The 10,463-nt window shown below is 50.2% G+C and overlaps 1 protein-coding gene across 6 annotated transcripts; it reads right to left on the minus strand.

Annotated features, from left to right (window-relative positions):
• Window positions 1-797: 797 nt before the first annotated feature.
• On the minus strand, window positions 798-9,569 carry LOC115502695 (T-cell-interacting, activating receptor on myeloid cells protein 1-like). Of its 6 annotated transcripts, XM_030298365.1 has the most exons (6): window positions 9,448-9,530; window positions 4,267-4,302; window positions 3,845-4,135; window positions 3,294-3,590; window positions 1,747-1,921; window positions 798-1,410 (listed from the first exon to the last, which is right to left on the minus strand). In XM_030298365.1, exons 1-5 carry the CDS (start codon window positions 9,518-9,520, stop codon window positions 1,779-1,781), a joined length of 840 nt encoding a protein of 279 aa, XP_030154225.1. In that variant the 5' UTR covers window positions 9,521-9,530; the 3' UTR covers window positions 798-1,410; window positions 1,747-1,778. The 6 variants fall into 6 exon arrangements, with proteins under 6 accessions (XP_030154225.1, XP_030154226.1, XP_030154227.1 ...); XM_030298366.1 differs by having other exon boundaries at window positions 798-1,921; window positions 9,487-9,569; XM_030298367.1 differs by lacking the exon at window positions 1,747-1,921 and having other exon boundaries at window positions 3,301-3,590.
• Between the last annotated feature and the right edge of the window lie 894 nt (window positions 9,570-10,463).

Consider the following 10,463-nt stretch of genomic DNA (forward strand, 5'->3'; position numbering starts at 1 on the left):
TGCAGGGTACAAGTATCTGTCCTGAGTTTGCAACTTCCTGTGAATTGAATGACTTCAAAATAAAAGTAAGATATGATTGAAGAGGAAAGGCAGTCTAAAACAGACATGGGCAGTCACACGTTAGGGAGTGGAAACATCACAAAGTCTGTTGCATGCACGGCCAAGGCAGAGACTGAAGCAAGACGTGGTTGTCCAGTGAACAACTGGTGTCTCTGTGATGTGCCACACTCATACTGGGCATAAATCCAAAGTTCTGTCCATTTGGCCACTCTTGGCCAAACACCAGCCAAGGGGGTCTGTTCTCAGTAGGAACCATGAGTTTTACTCATTGGGTAGAAGGAACAGAAAAATTCTCCTGGTGCCTGAGGCTACCAGAGTGTCCACATTGAGAAAGTCTCCAAAAGATTTGCAGCCTGGGAGAAGCTCCTGTCTGCCCCCAGCACCCCGAAGCAAGACTCGTCCATGATGTGATGAAAGCCAGTGCAACAAAACGAAGCAGATGAAACAAAGAATTACCTCTGCAAGAATCATCTCTACTCCAAACAGGACTTTTTTTTTTCTTTTTGAGAGAAAAAGAGAGAAAGCACGTGGGGGAGATGGGCAGAGGGGGACAAAGAGAGAAACTTAAGCAGGCTACACGCTCAGTGCAGAGCCCGGTGTGGGACTTGATCTCATGATCGTGATACCATGACCTGAACCGCAGTCAACAGTCAAGACGCCTGCCGGAGCCACCCAGGCGACCCCAGAACTGGATTTTTATAAGCGTATCTCCCGGGTTTTAAGAGAGGAGACAATAGTTCTAAAATAAGAATGAGTATTTGTGACAGAGAACAGGATTATGAACAAACAGCAACAGATCGTGAAGGTGAAAATATTGTGGATAACCTTTTTACACCTGCACCAGACGATGAAGAAATCCTGGGTACAACTCAGAAGCAACTTGATGCTATGAAGTTGAGAGGGAGCCTCCCAAAATTAGGCAAAATGTGGAGAATCTATGAAATAAAATTGAAAAGACACATAGGATAAAGAAAGTTTCACACTTGACTAATTGCTGGTCCTGAAGTACAAAATAGAGAATGGAGGGGGATCGATAATATGCCGGAAGCAGTGTTTTCCCTAAATATCAATGGCATCACAGTTCCTATGGAGGTAACTGCACGTGCTACCCAGCCAGACTCTGAAGTTTTAAGTATTTTTTTCAAATCATCCAAATTTTTTGAGTGTGTCTTTAAGATCCATTCTGTGCTCTGCCCCAGGCAAAGCTATGGCAAGAGGTAAGCCTCGTCCTTGAGTAGTTCTTCATAGAGCTAAGAATGTAGGTTCCACAGGACTGTTAAGGATCGGCAGGTCTCTCCATCTGCACTCGTCATTCCCTGGGAAGCCCTGGGGCATGTGGGTAATACAGACCTAAGGACAGGGGAGGAAGGAAGAGGAAGAATATTATTTCCCTGGCCTCCTAACACAGGTTCTCCACCAGGGGACCACCACCCCACTACCCATCCTCCGTATCTAGGAATGTTGGGAAAGGTCCTGATAGCACTCATTATCTTGTCCCACAATGACTGGGGCTTCAGCTGCTCTTTAATGGGAAAAAGAAATGGTGCTGAATGTTCCCACAAGGAACAGGACAGTCCCACGTGCTGAAGAAATATCCCACCCAAAGTATCAATTGTGCCCATGGTGAGAAACACAGCATGTCCCCATGGTGGAGTTTGGTGTTCAGAGAACCCCGTGTCAGTATACCAGCCCATGAACAAGACAAGTGCTCAGTTGTTCTACGTGGATCCACGTGGAGACTCCTTCTGGCTGCACCAGGCTTCCAGCAGGAGAGCGCCCATAATAACCACAACTAGGGCAGCCAGACCCAGGCGGATGAGGTTGCCCGTGGTGTAGTCCCTCGATATGGCACCTGGGGGGACTGGGAGAGAGGAGAGCGTCAGCACCAGCCAGTAGAGGAGCGCCCGTCCTTCCCACGTGGATCTGCCCAACGGGACGCTCCTGCACCCACGTGTGTGCCCTGGCCAGTGGTTAGCTGTGGCCGCCCTGAAGTTGTAATCACTGAAAACCCAACGTGGGATTTCGTGAGGGTTCTAGTGGGTCTTCCTTGGTCTTCTGTCCTTTGTCTTCTCTCTGCTCGGTCTCTCTTCCTTCATTTATTGGCTCTTCATATCATTTGACGCTCCCACGTGTCCCTTTTCCCTTCTCCCTCCTGGTATTAGGAATCGGGCTTAGGAGCAAGACCAAAACCCAAAGATGCTGCCCCGAGCGTGGAAATGATTCGGTGGTTGCCTGTGCACCCCCTCCTCACGGCAAAGACTTCAGGCGGCCGTGAGCTCAAGAAAATTCAAGCCCAGTAGCTAAGCACCGAGAGCACTGTGCATTTCATTCCCACCGCACCCAAGAAGAGCTAGGGCTCAGTGTTGGCCTTGGCTCCTAATGAGGACCTGGGCTGGCATTGGCCCTGGCTCCTAATGAGGACCTGGGCTCCTAACCAGGACCTGGGCTCGGGGTTGGCCCTGGCTCCTAAGAGGACCTGCGAGTGAAGCTTCCATGTCACACAGGCCGTGGGTGCAGAGTTCGTGTGTGAGCCCACCAGCCACAACGTTTCCCGGAGACAGAGTCCGTGGGAGGAACCCGTGGTGACGTCGCGGACCCAGGGTGCCCTCTGCACCTGTCTGCGCTGGCTGCACGGTCCCTGCTTTCCAACCAGAGGGCGATGGGCCACCACGGCTCACATGCACATGTCTACGGTGCCACGGAAGCACGGGGTGTGGCATCCGAGGAAGCAACGTTCTGGCCAGACACACAAGATGGTTGTGGAAGATCCTCCACGGGTGACCCAGGACCTGGCGGCCGGGGCAGCAGCGCGCACTAAGAACGAGACCGCAAGCCATGAGGCTGCCATCACCGGGACGACCCACAAGTCTAAGAGACGCAAAGGGTAGGGGAAGGGACGCTGACGGTTGGCGGGATGGATCGTTTGCAAGAACAACTTGAGCAATTCTCCAGGAATACAGAACAACAAAGGCCAAAGACTAGAGGCTAGGAAAGGGCAGGTGTGAGAAGGAGATGACGGTAAAATCAGAAGGGAAAGAAGAATCAGAAAGGAACAGAAGCAACGCTCTCCAGGTAGAAAAAAGAGCACGTCGTTCACCTTAAACTGATAGTGTTGTAAGTCAGTGATGGGTCCACCCAACTGGGAACGCAAGCAAAACAGCCAAAATAAAGACAAGCTGAGGAAGAAATGAATTGACTTTCCCCAACTTCTGAAAAATGGTGCAAACCCTCACCTCTCACCCGGATCTCAAGACGATCGCTAGGCTGTGAGGCCCAGAAAGGAGTCCCGGTCTGGAAGTAGACACAGCTGTAGTTCCCGGCGTCACCGACTGTCACGGTCTGCAGGGAGAAGTCCGCCTCCTTGCCGGCTGGGGTCCGGAGCCGGATGGGCTCTGCCGCTCCCGCCTTCAGCAGGGCGAACCTCATGGGCCCGAAAATATTGTCTGGCCTCTGGCACTGCAGGGTCACGTCGTCTCCTGCGGTCACCACACCCCTTTGGTGGGCTTGCAGGGAAGGTTTAGGGAGACCTCCTGGAAGAGAAGGGGGGCTCCGAGGTCACGGGGAGAAGCCCGGGGTCCCCACTCACCCTTGTTCTCCCGCAGGGGGTTCATGCTGAGTGTGGGACACAGATCCCTGGTGTCACCCTCTTTCGACTCTGCGGGAAGGAGGTCCCCCCGCCCCCACGAGCCCTGGATGAGGCCGACCAAGTCATTCTGTTGCTGTGTGTCTCCACCTTCTCTGTCCCGTCCTCTGGTCCCTCCCCCAGGCCCGTCCTGCTCCTCACCTGTCACCAGCAGCAGGATGACCTCACTGGGCGGTGATCTTATGTCCGGGGCCCCTGGTCTGTAGCACTCACAGGTGTAGTCTCCAGCGTGGCTGCTTCTTAGGTCAGTGAGGTGAAATTCAGCCAGGCCCTCCTTGGAAGCCGGTGATCGTGAAAAGTCCAAAACAACATTACCCTTTTTGAGAACAAAGTCGACATCCTTGGTCGGAGTTTGACATCGCAGCCTTACACTGCTTCTGGGAGGCGCCACCCAACTGGGCCAGGCCCTGAGGGTGGGCTTGGGAAGGGGCTCTGGAAGGAAGCAGATTGGGGACAGGATTTGGTGCCCTCGCCTGCTGTCAGGAAACCCCTTGAAGGAAAGAGAAGGGATGCGGGGAATTTGGAGCGAAGGAGAGGGAGGGTTTAACTGAAGGAACACTCACCGTCAGTCCCCCTGCTTCCTTGGCCAGCGCACAGCCCTGCAAGAGAACCGTCTGTCCGTGAGACCTGAGCCCTGTCTCAAGGGGACCTCCCCGGGGGGGGGGGGGTCTGCCACTGAGACCAGACCCTGGAGGTCACGCATCTGGGAGTGTTCTCATTTCCCCATGCTGGACCCAGGCTTCCACTCCGTCCTCAGCTCCTGCCCCATTTCCCACAGAAGGTCTCCTCTTTGGATGCCACCTGCCACTCCAGGGGCTCTCCTGGCTTCACAAATGTCCACAGACCCCTGGATTCTCAGCCTCTATCATGGACAGGCTCTTGCATTTTTGTCAAGCTGGTGTTACAGTTCCTGAACATCCCCCCCACTGGCCCCCGCCAATTCACCCTGGATGTAGAAGGCAGGAACCCTGAAAAAGATCAGGAAGCATGGGACTTGAATGTGACCCTGGGCCACCTCGGATCTTGTCTGAGACCCTGAGTGGGCCTGACAGTCTGCAGACAGCCTCACCTGTGCCGGAAGAACCCCTCCCCACCCCATGCTGAAGGCTGCTCTATGCCAGGGGTACCTGGGTGGCTCAGTCCATTAAGCGTCCAACTTTGGCTGCAGTCATGATCTCCTGGTCCATGAGTCGGAACCCCATGTCGGGCTCTGTGCTGACAGCTCAGAGCCTGGAGCCCGCTTCGGATTCCGTGACTCCCTCTCTCTCTTCCCCTCCCCCGCTTGCACTCTGTCTCTCTCAAAAATAAAAACTTAAAAAAAAAATCCGTTGACTTAGAAAGAAATTTGCAATTGACAGTTATTATGTGTATCTCCGAGCACCCACAGACATCCTGCTGTTAATGCCCAAATGTGGTAGACACGTTTTGTCTGAGTTCTAAGATCTCCCGAAAAATAACATCAAGCCTGTTTACAGAATTTATTGGAAGAGAGTGATTGCTCTAAGTCAACAGATACTTAAGAGATTTCCCCTTCCTTCCTTCTTCCTTCTTTCCTTCCTTCCTTCCTTCCTTCCTTCCTTCCTTCCTTCCTTCCTTCCTTCCTTCCCTTTCTCTTCCTTTCTTTCTTTCTTTCTTTCTTTCTTTCTTTCTTTCTTTCTTTCTTTCTTTCTTTCTTTCTTTCTTTCTTTCTCTCTTTCTTTCTTTCTTTCTTTCTTTCTTTTTCTGTGTGAACCAATTTTGTGTCTTAGTCATGAAAAGGGGGAAGTTACCAGGCCTTTGTGCTAAAATTGTCTGGGGAAATCAAAAATACTACATTCCATGTTTTGAAAAAAAAAAAAACAAGAAAAAGAGATAAATAGCCAAAACATGAAAAGACCCAAGCATCCAGTGAAGGATAAGTGGATAAAGGAAACGTCTGTGGGGGCGCCTGGGTGGCGCAGTCGGTTAAGCGTCCGACTTCAGCCAGGTCACGATCTCGCGGTCCGTGAGTTCGAGCCCCGCATCGGGCTCTGGGCTGATGGCTCAGAGCCTGGAGCCTGTTTCTGACTCTGTGTCTCCCTCTCTCTCTGCCCCTCCCCCGTTCATGCTCTGTCTCTCTCTGTCCCAAAAATAAATAAACGCTGGAAAAAAAAATTAATAAAAAAAAAAAAAAAGGAAAGGTCTGTGGTCTGTACAGACAGTGGAATACTCTTCTGCCATTTGAAAGGAATGAAATGCTGGGGCGCCTGGGTGGTTCAGTCGGTTAAGCATCTGACTTCATCTCAGGTCATGCTCTCGCAGTTCGTGGGTTCGAGCCCCACGGCGGGCTCTGTGCTGACAGCTCAGAGCCTAGAGCTGCTTCTGTTTCTGTGTCTCCCTCTCTCTCTCTGCTCCTCCCCTGCTCTCACTCTGTCTCTCTCTCTCAAAAATAAATAAACATTAAAAGCAATGAAATGCTGATAGATGCTACATCATGAGTGGACTTGGATGACACTTTGCTGTGTGAAATTAGCCCAACACCCAAGAACAATTACTGTGTGATTCCACTGACACAAAGTACCTAGCTAGAATGGGCAAATTCATGGTTATCAGGGGGCTGGGGAGGAAGCAGAAAGGAGTATTGATGAACGAGTACAGAGTTTATGTCGGGGATGACACAAACGTTTTGGGTGAAGGTTGCACGTCGTTGTGAATGCACTGAAATGCCACCGAACTGTATACTTACAGAGAGTTAAGAGGATCAATATTATTTACATATATTTAACGTAATAAAAAGCAGAACATAATGGGTGTGTTTACGGTATTGAAAAGAAAATTCTCACCGATGCCAGACAAAGTGGGAGTCTGAAAAAATAAATTCTAGATGGCATGGGACAGCTCACAAGGGGATTGCGATTAGGACAGAGAAGTCAGCATGTGCTCTGTCTTGCCTCACGGGACATTTTGGGGCCTGTGAAAATTCAGAGCCTTTGCAGTCCCAGCCCTGTGTCCCTCAGCCCCCTCCTGTACTCCTCAAGACGCTTGGTCCCAAACACCTTTAAGGGAGGTAAGGAGGTGATGTAAGGATTGCTCTGTGGGGCCGCCTGACGTCTTGGGATCAGAGAACTATGGAGGGAGGGAGGCAGTTTTAGCATAAATATCTGGTAGTTTCAGGGCGCCTGGGTGGCTCGGTCGGTTAAGCATCTGACTTCGGCTCAGGTCATGATCTCACGGTCCGTGAGTTCGAGCCCCGCGTCAGGCTCTGTGCTGATAGCTCAGAGCCTGGAGCCTGTTTCAGATTCTGTGTCTCCCTCTCTCTGACCCTCCCCTGTTCATGCTCTGTCTCTGTCTGTCTCAAAAATAAATAAACGTTAAAAAAATAATTAAAAAAAAAAAACTGGTAGTTTCCCCCTTCTCACTGCTGAGACACAAAACTGGTGGTCCACACAGGGTAAAAAAAAAAAAAAAAAAAAAAAAAATGGAGATGTGTTAGAAACATGGGCCTAATCGCTTCAGTGGCTTCCTGTGCTCTGTTAGCAGGAAGGAGATGGAACTTGGTAGATGGTGGTTGGACACACCTTCAGGCCACATAGGGTTTATCATTCGGCCCCAGGCCCCCGGCACATCTCATCTGATCTCACCCCTGTCTTGAGCAGGACACTTGCTTAGAGGCCTCATTGCTTATGAGGCAAGAGGAAGTCCTCTTAGGAGAGACTCACTCGCTCTCAAAGCCAAACATGGAAAAAGGTTTATCTCATTGCAGTGAGGCAGAGAATGAATAGTCAAAAGATGGGAACAACCCAGGCACCCACCAACAGGCGGATGGAGAAACAAAATGAGATCCATATATAAGTGGAATAGTACTCAGCCGTCAAAAGCAGTGAAGATTTCAGACATGTGTCTGGAGACGATCTCTGGAAGGCATTGCTAGTGGAACCTGTGCCTAACCCAGCCAGAGGAGAATGAACGATAAAAGGAATAGTAGACGTATTTTTTTTGGACACAGACGGGCGTGTCTTCCTACGACGAGCCTCTGACATAAGGGGCCCTCTGCGAGCAAACCTGAAGTCTTGGGATCAGAGATCCGTGGCGATGGCAGGAAGCCAAGTGCAAAGAGCCATGCTGACATGAGTCCTCCCTTCCTGTTTGTGGATATCAAGCTTTGTTGGTTTCTGGAGACCAGTTCTGGTCTCTGGTCCATCACTGGGGACATGCTGAATCACGCGTCTCTGCCTCCTCAGGGGTTTCCAACCCCGAAACCCTTTCAGACACTCCTAGAGTGCTCCATACCAAGGACCCCATGTGTGTGTCCCTCTTACTTCAACATCTTGGCTGAGTGGAAACGTTTTTAGAACCCGGCGGTTCTGGGTTGAGATCTGGCTTCCCTGCACACCACCCGTGCGATCCGAGACAAGGCACTTGACTCTGCAGACTCAGATTGGATTCCTAATCTGCAGACGTGGACCTCGTTCTCTCTTGCAGGGTTTGTGTTGTGGGGAGTGTTGTTTTTATTTTTTGAGGGGTGGAAACCAGCGTGGTATTTCCCAAGTGTGGAATACATCCCATCAGTGTTAGACGTGATGAGTTCGAGGCGGAAGGAAGGACAGTCCAAGCGCTGTGTGATTGTATGCAGTAAGCACCAAGAGAGCCTCCTTGAAGCTAGCCTCTGACATACCTGGATGGGGGCTAATTGCCTCCATAGCAGAGAACTAGCAGCTCTCAGGCCCAGAAGCTTGACAAGGACCAGCGTATAGTTAGAGAATGCTAATACTGTTTCCTTCTCACTGCATTTACTTTATAGTTTTTGTATTTGACCAGGATTTTTTAAGTTTATTTATTTATTTTGAGAGACAGAGAGAGAGAGAGAGAGAGAGAGCAAGCGAGCGGGTCTGTGTGTTCTTGAGTGGGGAAGAGGCAGAGAGAGGGAGAGAGAGAGAACCCCAAGCAGGCTCCATGCTGTCAGTGCAGAGCCTGATGCGCGGCTCAAATCCCATAAACCATGAGGTCCATGACCTGAACCAAAACCAAGAGCCGATGCTCAACCAACCGAACCACCGGGTGCCCCGACCTGGATTTTCATTCATAGAATCGAAAGTTTCTTTCCTAAGCACTTTTATTTAGGTAAAAAAGGCTAAGTCAGTATTAACAACAAAACACGTTAAGCCGGGGCGCCTGGGTGGTTCAGTTGGTTAAGCATTCGACTCTGACTTCAGCTCAGGTCATGGTCTCACAGTTCGTAAGTTCGAGCCCCGCGTCAGGCTCTGTGATGGCAAAACAGTGCTATTGGCCTGAGCATCTCCATGTAGTAAAGTATTTCTATGACAGATACACGATAGTGTCATCAGAAATGTGCTTACCATGTAAGGGTCGCCTGGGTGGCTCAGTTGGTTAAGCATCCAAGTTCGGCTCAGGTCACGATCTCACGGTTCGTGAGTTCGAGCCCCAAGTCGGGCTCTGTGCTGACAGCTCAGAGCCTGGAGCCTGCTTTGGATTCTGTGACTTCCTCTCTTTCTGCCCCTCCCCCACTTGTGCTCTGTCTTTCTCTCAAAAATAAATAAACATTATTTTTAAATTAAAAAAACGTTAAGCCAATAAAGTACAGGTAGCAAAGGCTTTTCTGCAGAAATCATGAACTTGGAACATTCATTGAAATTTGTAAAGCACCAGTTTAGAAGTAATGTGTGCATTGATTGCACTCGGCAAGATTTCTGATACGTAGTATGCGCTCAATAAACCAAGGCTGATGTTTTTGTTTTCTCTTTCAATCCCCAGCCCAAACCTCTTACCGAGTCTGTTGTTTTCTAGGGTCGCCCTGTGAGACTTACTGAGACAGAGCAGTGGGAGTAGCCTAGGGATCATGGCAGCAAACCAGCCTGTCCAGAGCCGCGTCTTCAGCTGTGCAGCCCGTGGGAGGGAACGGAGCTGGGACGGCCACAACCTCACTCACGACTCCAGAGTGTGGGCAGGAACAAGGTTTCTCTAACTGTTAAGTTCCTCCTTTCACAGCTACGTTCTGGAAACGTTCTCAGTGCTGCTGATTGCAACATGTTCCTCACATGCCCAGCTTCAAGGATTTGACTCACGGAAGTCCTCAGTCCTTGTCTGTCTTCAGATTTCACACATCAGATATGCGACCCCCCACGTACCTGGGGCGTGAGCCTGAAGGATTACTAAGAGAAGATGAAGATATTTCACTGTTGAGAATACTGGAAAATGCTGGACAAACACTCAGGTTGCTGGACGTTGTCCACTGTCTTTTTTTTTTTTTTTAATTTTTTTTTTCAACGTTTTTTTTTTTATTTATTTTGGGGACAGAGAGAGACAGAGCATGAACGGGGGAGGGGCAGAGAGAGAGACACAGAATCGGAAACAGGCTCCAGGCTCCGAGCCATCAGCCCAGAGCCCGACGCGGGGCTCGAACTCACGGACCGCGAGATCGTGACCTGGCTGAAGTCGGACGCTTAACCGACTGCGCCACCCAGGCGCCCCTGTCCACTGTCTTAAGAGCTGAGGACTAGGGTCGCCTGAGTGGCTCAGTCAGTTAAGTGTCCGACCATGGCTCAGGTCATGATCTCACGGTTCGTGGGTTCAAGCCTCTCAACAGGTCTGTGCTGATGGCTCAGAGCCTGGAGCCTGCTTGGGATTCTGTGTCTCCCTCTCTCTCTGCCCCTCCCCTGCTCACACTTTGTCTCTCTCTTCCAAAAATAAATAAACATTAAAAAAGATAAAAATAAATAAACTTAAAAATAAAAAATAATAAAATGAGAGTATGTATCCCAAGCAAAAAGGAATTCTGTCCTTC

This window comes from Lynx canadensis, chromosome E2 (assembly GCF_007474595.2).
Source record: "Lynx canadensis isolate LIC74 chromosome E2, mLynCan4.pri.v2, whole genome shotgun sequence".
Classification (NCBI taxonomy): domain Eukaryota; kingdom Metazoa; phylum Chordata; class Mammalia; order Carnivora; family Felidae; genus Lynx; species Lynx canadensis.